Below are 16,161 nucleotides of genomic sequence, written 5' to 3'. Positions count from 1 at the left end.
TTATTGGTGAATTGTTGTAAATTTGGGTCATTTGTGGCTGATTTGGGTTCATTATGTGGATAGCTGGATCCCAGCATCACACACTATGTGATATACAAAAGTTAAAAGGAACCAGATATTTGTAAGAGCAAGTACTCGTTCTAAAACGTTATGTTTAAATTTGGACCAGTCAGAAACAAGTTCTATAAATAGCACGTCTGCTAGGGTATAAATAGGTAGATGGATGACAGAGATATTCATTCGGTATCCAGCGATCGAAGAAGACACATCGAGGATTCAACTAATAATTTATCCCAGTACCTTGAGAAGGAGGTTATTGCATTTACCATGTCAGGGCGGATTAATTATTAAAAAAGAAGACGTTTGAAGTTCATAGACTAAAGAAGAGTTGCAGAACTTCAACAAGGTTTCGAGCTTTGGGCCAGCGCATAGGAGTTTTACCTTTATGGTAGTTGAATGCTATAGACTATAGCAAATATAGTCTGAGCATCGGAAAGCTGAGACAGAGACCCAGAGTTTGGTAATCTACTGAGAGTAGGAGAGTTCCAGTTTATAGACGGTTCAGCGTTATTGGCGAGGGCATCGGGGATATACCTATATGGTAGTTGAAAGCTACAATCCGATAGCATATAGGCGCTGAGCATCCAGGATTCAGGGCAATTATAGAGTTGCAACTTCAATTAAGAGGACAGAGGCCGAGCATCTATACGATAGGACTCGTATTTGTTTATTCAAAGACATTGTCTGACGGGAGCTTCAAAATTTGCCTGATCCCTAAAATTGTTTAGCTCCTAACAGAAATCATTTACAAATGATTGGTACACGAATAATTTAGGAAAGGTAGCCAGAGGAATATTCTATATATGAGATATTTTGGTATCACCAGCTATACGTTTTAACAAAGGCCATTCTGTTTCGTTTGTCAGCTAGTCTAAGACATAGCCACCTTAACGATTGGACCAATTTCATTGTTCAAGATACTAAAGGCGTAGGCACTTCCCTGGGTCTTATAACTCGTATCCTGACAGACTTAATCAAACCGAGTCTGCAATTATCTTGGTTGCATTCTTTGCTTCCAAGGGATTTTTGTACAGATTTTATTGATCCAAAAACCAGTCTATATGCTTTTTGATATTAACAAGAAATGGGTGATAGAGAGGTGAGTCACAAATCGGATTATATGACAAATTTTGTTTTGGGGATCTGCTTTGATGACAAAATTTGTTTACATTTAAATATCCGTATTTCTTTCCATATGAAAATGTGTGTGTATTATCAAATTAAAACATTAATAGCTGAAAGGGTGTGTACATGTTTTTCATCCGGGTCTCCGTGGCCAAGTGCTTAAGGCCATTAACAAAATTTGTTTACATTTAAATATCCGTTTGATTAAGTCTGTCAGGATACGATATGAAAGCTGGAAAGTCGCCACATGACCTGTAATTGTGTCGGTGCGACGTCAAACCTATCACAAAAAGTTTCCAACAAGCCACATTGTGTTATTCCATCATATCAAAATTAAAGTCCGAAATATGTAGATACAGAATCTGATTTCTGCAAAGTAGAAGAAAAGAATTTAATACATTGGAATAATCTAAAATAACAGGAACCAGCCTTACATGTTTGGAATCACCAGTTTCAGATACAGTTGTATTGTTGTTTGTTGATAAAACAAATATCTGAGTAAATAGTTGAATGTCGGCGTATAGATGAGGTCGATGACACATTTGTACAACTCAAAGCAGTTTTTCATATGTTTGTGCTTCATTTATCTCAAAACAAATAAGTTTCGAAGTTTACGGAAGGTATTGTTATTATTGATTAGAAATGCGTATTGCTTATGGTTAAAATACAGCAGGTTCCTGTTCTAGGAATTTCTTAATGAAGCAATCTGTGAAAGAGGTTTTAATGATTCGGTAAATTATGTCCATGTAGAGAAATATCAGAATTTCTAAAACTGTCGGGTCTACATGTCAGGTTCGAACTTTCTAATCAGATAAGAGATTATAATAACCGAGGAAGTTCATTCAATTTATTTTAAGCATTTTGCAAACAATGTAAAAACATAATAAAACGTGTAGAGACTTTGCTGGAAAGAAAAAGTATATGAGAGAAAAGATCGAATAATATTTAGAGATTGAAACTTGACCAACTATGCATTGTAAAGCAATGTCTTTATTTTGGATTCAGTGTTGTTATATTTTCTGCTCATTTGGGATCACGGAGTCTGTTCAACACCATTCAATACCATTCAATATCTATGTTATAGAATTCCGCTTCAGCCGGTGTTGGTGGCGTGAAAGATGTTGCACTTCCCATTACAACTTATGAACAGACCCAGTCATACCGAGACTGCAATTATTTTGCTTGGTTGCATTCGGATCTTTTTACAGATTTTATTTATGTAGACTTTACGAATGTTATTCTCAATCTACTAAATGTACAACCATTTTAAGAATAATTCATTTTTTTGTTATTTTGTTATACATTTACTTCTTAGTAAGAACCTTTCTTGAAACAGTGTTTCTACAGATCGGACTGATGTATATCCAAGAATTTGAACTAACTAAAATGTACACAATTGAAACATACAGTTATAATGACTGTATCGCAAAATTGTTTTTTCCGAAGACAACTTGACTGAATTTGAAGAAGTTGTGAATGAATGGATAACTACTGGTATAATCTTCTTTACTGTTGTTGATTTATCATTATTATAATTAGTAGTAGTAGTAGTAGTATGTTCTTCTTAGAAAAAAGTGTACATATTGTGAAAGTCATGCGACATTTCTTTCGCACATATAAACGTTATATAATATAATATGGAACATGTGTTCTAAGATGTAGAATCTATAAGGAGATCGATTGAAAGCACAGTTTTTAAAAAGTCTGTTTTTAAACCCAGTTTTTACTGAGCCTATTTATGAGCGCTAAAGAAATGGGTAACACCAATCACGTACCATAATACTAGCTCGAGAGGAATTCTGTTCACTGACAAATAGATGGATGGAATAGTAAATATATAACAACACTGAGATCAAATCCGTGCTGTTGTTACCTAGTTTATTTATCCAAATGTATATTTTCGTGTATAAAAGTAAGTAGAGTATTTTTTTGAATACTCAGAAATGTTTAATTGATATAATCTTCTTTGAATGATTGAATGAATGAATGAATGAATGTAATGAACTTCATTAAAATGTCACAAGAGCAGAATTATCATTTGCGTTAAGGACCTATCAATACAGATACATGTACTTGTAATGACAGAAATTGCACATATTTTAGTTCTAATCACTTTGAATAATTAATGAACATTGCTGGAATTTGCCAGTAGCATAATTATATTGTTAATTTTCAATGTCATTGAAATAAAAGATCACGCACTGCTATCGATTTTTCCGTAGTATTCTATTATAAGAAATGGCTCTGTCACATACATAAAAAGTGAGAAATGACAATTCAAATGTGACTCTTTAATTAAGATAACATGTCAGACAACAAACAATGGAAATATATATAGGCTTAGACGATATAATGTTTTATTATTTCTGTTCAAAAAACACATATCCTTTGTTGAATGGCACATAGAGGCCAAATGCCCACTGACACCTACTATTCTAAAACGACAATTAAAAAGTCTTTCATTTAGGCACACACTTGTGAAATATTCCAGATTTAACAGAAAACATTGTATTGATTGATTTTATAATTGTAAACAATACCATTTTATCCAATCAGCTTATGTCTCATTGACTCCCCTACACTTACTTTTGTTTTTGATAATCCGAAGCAAATGCAAGGTTTTGGTTTGACAACGCATCTGCAACTACACATTTTGGTGTACATCAGTTGTGCTCGATCTTACAAATCCAATATCAGAAACATGTTTTATCCTTACCTACCATCTACCCTTACCTTTTAAGTTTTGTATCATCGATAGCGTGAAAACATATGAGGGAAGCAATTTCCCAGGGTTTTGTTTTTTACGGAAAGGGTTAAATTATTATTTCCTGTCCTTTGCCGCAAAATACATGCAGTCACTATTGACCTTACTATTGTCTTTCCTTGTAGACTAAGTGTAAAGTCTCTGCAATGCAACCGATACACATGAGATTTTGTTAATAAAACACAGAGACGCACTAGCTATAGGCTTCTACCAATTCAAACGTAAATTACTCAATACAGGATACTAGCAATCTGGAATTAGATCAAGATAATCGTTTCCATACATCGTTTCCATAAATCAAAATATCTGACAAAATAGATTTCGGCTGATAGTAGTGCCGTTTTAATGGATACGTTTTGTAACTCTTGTTCGGCTTGAGAATCACAAAGTGCAGATATTTCAAAAACTACTTTTTGAAGGAGTGACTAAATACACATTGGCATCTGCAAATCTATTAAAAGTTCGCAATTAATACTTTAATTAGATGGTCAAGACACAGATCATTATAGGAGACAGGTTGATATTCAGGAGCTGAAAAAAAGACACAATTTTCTGATTTAACAGCTGTATCACGAAGCATGTATGAAATGCAAATAAATATGATATCTTAAGACGAATCTGGATTCTCTGGAAAGCAGTTGACATAAAGCCAATAGTATGTAATGATTGTTCTCTCAGTACAATAGCGAAACATACCCAGCAAATATTATGGGACATTGCCGAATAATCAAGAATAGCGAGAATGATTGCAGATTTTTATGAAGCAGATAATTGTATCTCTCCATGTGTACGTGTGTTTAAGAGCAATATGGGAATATATAATGATAATTAATATATGCAGTGTTTAAGTTGATATAATCAAAGTGTGATGTTTAATGTATCTGCAACTGTCCTATTTTATGGCGATATTTTGTTGAATCAGCTCTTTCATTTTTCTTCTCAAAGTGCTAAAAAGTAATATTATGCACTTCGAACTTATTTCATAGCAGTATTAAAGTCGTATAGTATATTAAAGAACGATACCAACTTGGCAATATTTATATCTAACATAGCAAACGTTCTTAAATGAGGGTGGATAATTTCGATGAAAGCGTATAGGAAATATGTCATCAATTAGTAAACAATTTGAAATTAAAACAAAATATAAAAGATGTACATGTGATTTTTAATCAGAATAATGACCAATATGTCAAATCATGGAATTCAGGGAAGATTTCGATTTTTCGACGACGAAGAAAATTTATGTCGTGGCTGGAAGCAATATGCGCTAGAAAATGTTCACCAAAATACATTTTTGGAGGGAATGTTATTAAAGTCTACGGATCCTAATAGTGAGTTCTTTACAGCTTTTAAATCCTCTTAGTTTGGCAATATAGTTTCTTTATGATTTTCTATGTCTGACATCATCTGCATGTTAATTTAGTTTTCATTAATTCAACTTTTGAAACTGAGTTCAGAACAGAAACGAGACAACAGAATCAACCTTTTTGCAAACATATCACAACGATGCATCAGAATAAGAATACATTACTAATATAAAATGTAACATTTCGTACGATATTTCATAACTGCTTAAGACTTTTGTCTCAATACACAATACGTTAAATAGATATAACTTAGTGTACTTTTAAACTAAAAACAAATGCTATTTGAATTTGATTAGACACTGGTAAAAAAGTCATAGACGCAACATTAAATGTGAATTTAGAAAGTCTTTATACCTAGTAGAAGTTTTGATGCTATGCACCAAAGTCGCTAAAATCAACTTGATTTAGAATGAAAGAATTTATTTTCTTTAAATTCCATTTAATTTTAGAATAAGGAAACGTCAGTTTTCTGTGTTGAATGAAGATATTTAATGAGAAAATTAGACAAGAACTATAATCTTTCATCATTGGTGTATGAGTACTGCACTGGGTACTAGTCCACATCAAATTAAGTATTAATATTATTCTTACATAAGTATTTCTTGTATAATAATAATAATAATAATAATAACGCGAACATGGCAGTCATAAGAAAATCACAAAGTCTAAATCTTATTCAACTGGCTAAAATCCACACATTCTCTTTTGTGATATACTAAGATGAATACTACGCATAACATCTTACTACGTTCAGATCATATATTGTAGGTAGACATGTTATACAAAATAGCTTCGGATGGTACTGTTGTAAAGTTCTAAAACTGATGCCTGTAGATGTAAATGCTTGCTTATAAGATTTTGTTGGCTTTAACGTCGCACCGACACAATTATAGGTCATATGGTGACTTTCCAGCTTTGATGGAGGACCCCAGGTGCCCCTCGATGCATTATTTCATCAGAAGCGGGCACCTGGTAGAACCACCGACCTTCCGTAAGCTCCAAGTGATGTTCGAACCCACATTGGTGAGGGGTAAGTGATTTGAAGTCAGCTACCTTAACAATTCGACCACGGAGACCCCTAAATGCTTAAAAGAGAAAAAGATGGAAACAAATTAGTATAATGCAACCTACTCCCGTCCTCGCTCTAAAACCCCTACAGTTATAACCACAAAGTTTGTTACAAGTGTTTTCGTTTATTTTCCGGCTATAATTTGTATTAATGGAAAAGGTATCCAGAGAGTAGTTGAAATTTCTTGAAGTTTTAATATATCTACAATTATCTTAAAGTTTTATAATTTTATCTATTATATGTATGACTGTGTCTGACATTTAAAGAAAAGTCAAGGGTACATGTTGTTACGGAAAAGATTTCGTGACCAAACTCCTAGATCTTATCAAATACCTGTATAGTCGCCGACTAAGGCTTGCGACTGTTAACTGCTAAATTGCATTGTACCACTAATATTAAGTTTTTTTTATAAGCAGGCATTCATTTTTTTCTGTTACTACTCTTATCAGAGTTCTCCATGGTTGTCAAAATATCTACATGGTCTGATGCTTTGTCGATGTTCTCAGCAATCATGTCAAGATTTCTGCATTTTGTGTCAACACATATTTGTTTTACCTGGGACTATGCTGGCTAAGTTTTTATTCTAGACGTTCAAAACCGCAGTTTTAGAATTAAAGTTCGGTACGGTATTAAGCAGTCAATTAAGTCAATAACTATTGTTCTGAATATCAAAACATGGCCAACTCATGATATAGCCGTTAGCTCAGAAATTGAAATTCTAAATTACTACCCAAGAGAGCAGTTTATATAAATTGCAATATTTCCTGTTTAGCAGATGAATTTATTGTGACACAAGAGGAGGTAACATGCAGTTAATCCACTTGATTAATATATTAAGTGCAGTATGATTGAATGTGTTGCTAATCAAATCACTGAAATGTCACAGGATTGATTCAATTGTCTAACTAAAAAATGAGAAAGTACTTGCAGGTTAAGTGTTTAGGGTGCTAGCAAGTAAATTGTAATAGATAAGAGAAAAGAGGATATATCAGCATGTTTTATAGAACAATTTTAATTCATTTTAATATCAGTTCTTGTATTGAAACAGTTCACATGTAATAGTTTGCAGAATTGTTATGCCTCGCACTTTGAACTATTACTCAAATGTTCACAACTTAGAAATTAGGCTAAACATCTCACCGAGGTGTTTGAAACAACTACATACTGGAAAATAAAATAATTTTATGCTTTCTAAAGTGATGGAGTGTAACCATCTACGGGTAGCTAGAATATTATGCTTTTGTAATTATGTTAAATAAATCATTAAGAAAAATGATATCTTAATCGCGAATTATCACTATTGTTTGTGGTATCCATACGTAAATTCAGTGTAGTTATATTTCTTGGTCCTTCAGAATCATAGTATTCATTTAAAATATATGAATAAAAGAGTGCTCAGAAGCCGATGCTAGCGAATGTGTGGCCCATTTCATTACCTTGCATGAACAGATTCGTTCAGACCATGTCTGCTATAATATGCTTGGTAACTTTTCATTTCAAATGCTTCCATTTAGCATTATACAGCAGTTTATTGCTAATTGTACAAACAAAAGAATCACATGATCAATATATGAAGTTAATAGAAGCTCTTAGTTCTCACAGTTACAAACACGTCTTAATTACTATTCTAGGATAAGCATATTTGCCAAGAATTGTGATAGCATTTTACAGCCTAATTATTTGGATCTTCTGTTCTGTAGAGACAGTGCGATAAATGGCTATGTTTATTACATGGGACATGTCTAGAATGAATGTATAGATATTCCACGTACATAACTTAGACAGGTAAGATATGTAGAGCGATTCCTGCATATCAAACTAAGTGTCTGTATTCATTCAATTCTATCTACAAAAGTGATATGTATTGCAAAATTATGTTCAGCTAGAACAATTCAGTTGTTTGAATCAATGAATTTGAAACAAATTTTTTACGAGTACGAATAAATTTGTACCTGAATGATGTGCAGTATTTCGTGTAGAAAGAGAAAAAGTAGTAACATTTAATATATAGTAAATGCAGTAACAGCAACTAGTTTATAAAAGAATATTATGTTTCTTAGGAGAATATTAAATGATTTTTTAAAAACACTTATTTCTCTACTTTAAATCGTATTTTGTACTTACTTATATTTATGTATAAGGCATTAGTTTTTTTAACAAATGCCAGACAGCCTTAATTGTAATTGTAGACTTTGACGTTATACTTGTGCAACTGTCTGAGTGTTGTTGTTGTTTTTTAATGAAATCTTTAATTTCTCTCGTTAATATAAATATCATAATTATCTTTTTTACACAGTATCCCTTTTTCTAACAATGCAGTTAAGCGAAGAATGATTACTATTTAAATTCCGACAAAATGATCTCGGTTTCTTTATTTATTCTATGTTCAAAACAGATTATTGATGTAGGCCCTATTTTAAAATTTCTTCACATTAAGGCCTATAAGTGATTACTTTCTTTTTAACGATATTGAAACAACATTTCATTGCAAATCTTCCTACCATTTTACAAGCTTCAGATTTTTTTTTAATTCATTTATTAACATTCACTCTAAATCAGTGTAAAGTTATATGGCTCAATTTCCAGATAATGCTGGTACCAATAAAAGGGGTGATTTTTGCCCTTGTACTTACCTCTACTCTTTTTTTATTGCTTGTTTATTAGACAGTCTTCAGTGGTCATTTACTGGTTTATTCGCCAAACAAGTTTAGTGCCATTCTATTTATTCATTTAAGTGTATGCTTTCAATTGTTTTAGATATACTTGTATAAGTGATGGATATAGATAATAAACGGGAAAATTGACAATGGAGAATGAATAGCAAACAAGCAATATCCATGCTATTTTTAGTGAAACGGGAATATAAGAATATTTCACTGGTTTTAGATGCCAACAGGAATATTAGGATCGAGGGTAACTATTTGTTTCAGCAGAAACATAATTTTAATGAGGTACCGCCCATGCTGTTGTCCGATAGCTAATTAATTCGTTTTCTTATAATTTATAAGGTATTTTGTAATACGTGGACCAAAAGAGAATAATAAGCATTACTTTTGTAGTAAGGTGTGAATTCACGCTGACTTCGTCACGACGCCATTTACAGCATGAGTGTTATCATACGTCCCGAGATGGAAGAAGAGTTTTGCTAGAACCATTGATAAAAGCGGAAACCCCAGTCTGATATGCAAGGTTTTTAGATATATTTATATGTATCTCAGTATACGCGTGTTATGCTATTTTTGGTATATTCTTATCATAGACCTATATTTTTATAGAATATTTGATATTCGGCAAGCGTGCCTTCAAGGTTTGCATAGTGAAGTGTTTTTGGTTTACTGCAGTCTAATTTTATGTTAGAATCGAAATGATACATGTATTTATAAAACATTGATATCTTCTTTTCTTAGTTCAGATGCGTATTATTATATCATTTGAGGTGTATCCTCATGATATATGCTACACATCTGAACTCCAAATAATGATTTTATTCAACGATAAATAGCTGCTTGAGGTACGAGATTTCTTAAATCAAAGTTTAGGATAATATTATATGAAGAAGTTGATATCATATATAAAATCAGATTTTGTGTTGTGTCTGCTTATATTTACACTCTGACGGTTGTTTATAATATCTAGTTTCCACAAAAGATACATTAACAAGTTATAGTTAAACAATTCTGAAACTATACGCAAATGTTTGGAATGGATGTCAGTTCGGGGTTTTGCCAACGAATATCACAAGATGTCATTCAAAAATTATAATATGCCAAAATGTAGTATTCAAAATAAATAGCAGCCCGCCAGCTTAGCTTAATATGGAAAGCTCAGATCTACGGGCCGTGGAATCGTAAGATCGATTCCAGGGCGGGTCGTTGGTTCCTCATGACGATTTGATAAATAAAAGACATGGTGTCCGAATTCATTCGTTCACCATGGGGAAGTTGGCAGTTACTTGCGGAGAACAGGTTTATACTGATAGAAGTACATAATTCAGGAACACTGGTTAGGTTAACTGCCCACCAAAAGCAAGCAAACAAACTAACAAAATAAATACCATTATACCATTTGTCTTTTTGAAAACTTTACCTTGAATACTTTTCTTCAGGTAAAGTTAACATATTTAGTAAAGAAGAACTAAATATAGAAAAATAAAAGATATCTGATGGCATCCATCAATGATTGTCAGTTATTTATACTGCTGTACCGTAAAAAAAGAGTCATACCAGCAGCAAATCGTGCTATGAATCTGGATGCTCTACAAAGCAATTGACAGAACGCCAATAGTACATACAATGATTGTTCTCTCAGTACAATAACGCTTTACATCACTCGGCGGATATATACAGAACAACTAAAAGATCATGGAATATTGCGGAATATTGTGCATTCGTGCAGATTTCGTTATTCAGCGGATAAATATGTTTCTTCTATGAATTTTGTTAATTAGCAAAGTGTGGGTTTTATTAGGAGAATTATTATGTGTATCATAGTATATTAAACCAAATAGATATGACGATATTGCTACGTAAGATTGAATAGAAATGTAAAAAGGGTATGATAGTGGATTGAACTATCAGGTTCTGTTTTACTCCCAGTAAAATAATGTAGCACAGCAAAGTTTTTATAGCAACATAGAATCGAGTAGATTGGCGTAGTATCGAACTTAGTAAGTTTGTGTTATTTTTGTTGTTGTTTCATTCAGCGTTCAGTGTTCTTCTTCTTTGCTAGAGATAAATCAAATGCAAGCTTATATAAAGTGTGTATTTCTTGACAGTCTTAATCAGGAGTACGAAAAATGTGTAGATGACGATCCAATAAAAATCATGACCTACAGGTCAAGCCATGAAATTCAGGGAAGATTTCGATTTTTTGACAACGAAGAACATTTGCGTGGTGATTGGAAGCAACATGCGCGTGCAAATATTCGCCAAAAGACATTCTTGGAGGGAATTTTATTAAAGTCTTTGGATCATGAACGTGAGTCTAAAAACAAAATTCTTATTATTATCTTCATCACCTTTTGTTTTTCCAAAATCACTACAGGTTATAAAAGTCACTTAAATACAGTTGTTTTTGCATTTTGTGTTGCAAAAATTGCTCCAAATTTCAATAATTCGAGGTTTTCTTGCTTGTCTGTAGTTATTCTTTACATGGGTGTCTTTACTGCATATGTTGTTCAAGACAGAAACAAAACAAAAACAGATATATCTTTGAAATAAAGAAAAAGCCATATTTAGGTAGTTGAAATATTGCATTGGGTGCACTTGGGGTCTTCCTCCATCATCAAAAAGCCGTAATATGTTGCTGTGACTTTTAACTAAACAAATATACTCCGAAACATTTTATCGTAGCCATTTTTGATAAATACTATTAGTTAAATATGAAAATTCAGTAATTATATTTACACCAAACGCACTTAAATAACGGTTTATTGCAAATATGATTAATGACAATAGAAAATTTAAAATTGATCAATTATGTTTGATATATATGTATCCTAAGTAAGTAACAGAGCTGGAGTGTTTAACTACTAATTTTACGTAAAGAAAAATCAGTTTTTCAATATGTATATTCACACATTCATAATACAATTTGTTAACACAAACTTGGTCAAAACTGCAAAGCTCTCCATCATAGAAAACTATGCCATACATTTTTTACCTATTTTATTCTCACTTAATAACATGAACAAATTTAAAATAATGTTTTATTTACTTAAAACTTCACTTTCCTACTCATTCTGATTCCTAAACGGGTCTTGCCATTTCTATACACATTATAATTGAGCCGTGCCATGAGAAAACCAACATATTGGCTTTCGACCAGCATGGATCCAGACCAGCCTGCGCATCCACGCAGTCTGGTCAGGGTCCATGCTGTTCGCTTTGAAAAATTCAAAGTCTATTGCAATTAGAGAAACTGTTAGCGAATAGCATGGATCCTGACCAGACTGGGCGGATGCGCAGGCTGGTCTGGATCCATGCTGGTCGCAAAGTCACTATGTTGGTTTTCTCATGGCGCGCCTCATATGGCTTTAAATAGAGCAGTTGCACGACTGCTAATTTAACGGAAAAATTGTACTATGACGCAAATGCTTCAAAAAGATGAATTATGCAATACTGTAACACGCCGTGATGTATTTCTAACGTTAATTAAAGAGCTCAGTTCCAACAAAAACAACCGATTGTTAATAAAAGCAATAGGGTGATTAGCATGTTCGCAAAGACAAGTCGAAGTGTTTCGCGTGATTATGAGAGATTTCCTGCTGCACTAATTATACAATATGGTAGTAAGGCTATTACGAATGGCTTTTGTTTTCGAATAGAATAGAAATACTTTAAATAAGGTTTATTTTGCAGAATGTACATATTATTTTAAACTGAATTCTGTTGTAAAAAGAAGACTGTATCAATGTATTTTACTGTCTTTTGATACAGTTAAATGTCTAAATGTCTTGACTATGCCTGGTTGTGAAGGTACCAAATAATAATACATGTATTAAATAAAACGTCTTCTGCAGTAATTTCTAGAATTTCTCGTAATGGTATTTTTCTTTCTTGTCAGAGGTTTCGTTATTCCATTAGATATAATTGCATTCAATATATCAAAAGATTACTTCATTCTAATTTTATTAACATTCACTTCATATTTGTATGACAAAAAAATCTGCGTTTTCTTTCGTATAAACAACATTGGTGTAATAATATCAAGGATGACCCTTTTTTTAGCGAGATCGCAATCAAGTACATAAGACTATCGTTTTGAAGCACAACAATTAAAAAAAAATAATGGCGAATTCGGTTCAGTTGAGATGTGCAACAACCCTCTTGCCCCACAACACCAACCTTCCCAGTGACCTGTTAAAATATGTGCAGAAAAGAAGTTGTCAGACCAAAGTTAATGTCTGAAAAAAGAACAAAAGCACAAGTATAGTCATGAACAGTCGTCTTCCACAAATGCAGATATCAAGTCGTATTTAACCTTAGCCTGCTGCCGATAAATGATTCTACCTTTGCGACCAGTGCAGACCAAGATCAGCCTCCACGTCCGTGCAGATTTGATCATGATCTGCACTGTTCGCTATTCTGTCAGTAAATTTTCAGTGAACACCCCTTTGAATAATAAGTGGTACTGCCCAAATTGAATGATGGGTCATTCATTTTAGATATTTAGCAGGGTAAAGGTCAAAGTCAGAATCAAAACGTATCTGATCAAACACTTCCCATTAGTTTCGATTACATTAGCGAAAACAAGGAATGCACATTAGTGGAAATCCTGCCATGAAATTCAATGCTGAAGAAGGCAATTCGGAGAAAGCCGATCGCAGACAATGATTGTTGTTTCAATACATTAGCGTTGTATACCACTTAACGAATATACACAATATTATGAGAAATCGCACAAAAACAAAAATGTATTTGAAAATCTAAAACATGAAATTTATGTAAGCATACGCACGTGTATTTACATAACAACTCAGCATAATTATCATAAACTACGATAAAGATAGTCGTCAGATTGCTATACATCACATTTTCAGCACTGTCACATATGCATCACATAAAATTATTATAATTGCAAGTATATTGGTTGAAGAAACAGAAATAGAAATGTTAAAAAGATATTTTCTGACAATAATGCAGTTCGGCTAAAGTTGGAATAAAAAATTGAAAATGTGATAAACATTATAATATTGCTCATAGGATCTGTTATCACTGGCAGTATGCCTTCAAATGTGATTATCTAGCTAGTTGAAGAGCTCTTAGTTGAAACCTTGTTAATTACAATACCATGATTATATGTTTGCCAAGGAAAGCCATGCAATTTTACAACTTAATAAAAGAGGAGAGTTCCCATTGTTAGGATTATACAATACTGCAGATATAATGAAACAATCTACGTATACAGTAGCATTACATTGCTTATGTCTGGAATGCCGTCATAACATGAATACATTCTGGTAACGAAACATATACATACTCTTGATGCCGAACTCTGTGCGGTATGTACAAACATAGAAAGAGTAGTAGACTTAATGCCAAACTCTGTGTGATATGTAAAATCATAGAATGAGTAGTAGACTTGATGCCGAGGTCTGTGTGATATGTAAAAACATAGAAAGAGTAGTAGACTTGATGCCGAGGTCTGTGTGATATGTAGAAACATAGAAAGAGTAGTAGACTTGATGCCGAGGTCTGTGTGATATGTAGAAACATAGAAAGAGTAGTAGACTTGATGCCGAGGTCTGTGTGATATGTATATAGAAAGAGTAGTAGACTTGATGCCGAGGTCTGTGTGATATGTTGAAACCGAAAGAGTAGTAGACTTGATGCCGAGGTCTGTGTGATATGTAGAAATAATAAGAGTAGTAGGCTTGATGCCGAGGTCTGTGTGATATGTAGAAACATAGAGAAGAGATAGGTAGTAACTTGATGCCGAGGTCTGTGTGATATGTAAAACATAGAAAGAGTAGTAGACTTGATGCCGAGGTCTGTGTGATATGTAGAAAAATAGAAAGAGTAGTAGACTTGATGTTTAGGTCTGTGTGATGTGTAGAAAGAATAGTGGACTTGATGCCGAACTCTGTATAATATGTAGAAACATAGAAAGAGAAGTATACTTGATGCCGAACTCTGTGTGATACGTAGAAAGAATAGTGGACTTGATGCCGAACTCTGTATAATATGTAGAAACATAGCAAGAGTAGTAGACTTGATGCTGAATTCTGCGTGAAATGTAAAAATATAGAAAGAGTAATAGACCTGATGCTGAATTCTGTTTGATATGTAGAAATATAGAAAAAGTAATAGACTTGATGCTGAATTCTGTTTGATATGTAGACATATAGAAAGAGTAGTAGACTTGATGCTGAATTCTGTGTGATATGTAGAAATATAGAAAGAGTAATAGACCTGATGCTGAATTCTGTTTGGTATGTAGAAATACAGAAAGAGTAGTAGACTTCATGCTGAATTCTGTGTGATATGTAGAAATATAGAAAGAGTAGTAGACTTGATGCCGAACTCTGTGTGATATGTAGAAAGAAAGAGTAGTATTCTCAAGTCTACAACGTTTGTCTTTGTACACCAGTATTCAGATCTTGAGCATCACTGTTTGCCTGTGTCACAATAACTATTTGTTCATAAAAAGCGTCATTTCTCAACGTTTCCCATGATAATCTGGTCATAATTCATAAATCCTCATCATTCATAAAAGGGATTTTCATATTAATTGGCACAAATGTTCCCCATGATAAGAAGGCTTTTCATGTGCAAAACCCGGACCCTTTGCTAAAAGGTCAAGGTCACACTTGACGGTCAAACGTTAACAATGCCTTTTTCCTGTCCGGGCATTGAAGGGATTTTAATATTACTTGACACAAATCTACCCCATAATGAGACGATGTGTCTTGCACAACTTTCAGAACCCTAGCTTAAAGGCCAATGTCACTCTTGGTAGTCAAATATTAACATTGCAAGGTCTGTTTCGTGTATTACAGTATTACTTGGCAATAATGTTTTCCATAATGAGGCAGCATGTCTAGTGCAACACCCATATTCCTAACTCAAAGGTCAATATCAAAGTCGGGGGTCGAAAGTCAATAGTTTTTTATTTCTGTCGGGTCAATAACTCTGTTTTTCATTAAGGGACTTCAATATCACTTGATACAAGTGTACCATTTATGAGACAACGTGATATGCGTAATATCCACCCACTTTAGCTCAAACGAAACGTAACAAATATTATAATATTGTAGATTAGAGTGTCAAATTGGA

At 33.3% G+C, this 16,161-nt stretch overlaps 1 protein-coding gene across 3 annotated transcripts in view; it reads left to right on the top strand.

Moving 5' to 3' along the window:
* The window catches only part of LOC123552794 (uncharacterized), an 87,088-nt gene that overhangs the window by 3,457 nt on the left and 67,470 nt on the right, over positions 1-16,161 (top strand). Inside the window, exon 1 of one of the 3 annotated variants that reach the window (XM_053540873.1) lies at positions 4,682-5,280. The exons of 1 other annotated variant lie outside the window; for it this stretch is intronic. In XM_053540873.1, coding sequence (XP_053396848.1) covers positions 5,127-5,280 — 154 coding nt within the window. In that variant the 5' untranslated portion in view covers positions 4,682-5,126. Of the gene's footprint in view, positions 1-4,681; positions 5,281-10,697; positions 11,363-16,161 lie in introns of those variants that run through there. One more of the 3 variants, XM_053540870.1, reaches the window with a different exon arrangement.

This window comes from Mercenaria mercenaria, chromosome 4, assembly GCF_021730395.1.
Source record: "Mercenaria mercenaria strain notata chromosome 4, MADL_Memer_1, whole genome shotgun sequence".
In the NCBI taxonomy this organism is placed as follows: domain Eukaryota; kingdom Metazoa; phylum Mollusca; class Bivalvia; order Venerida; family Veneridae; genus Mercenaria; species Mercenaria mercenaria.
This window is presented reverse-complemented; position numbering and strand designations above follow the sequence as displayed.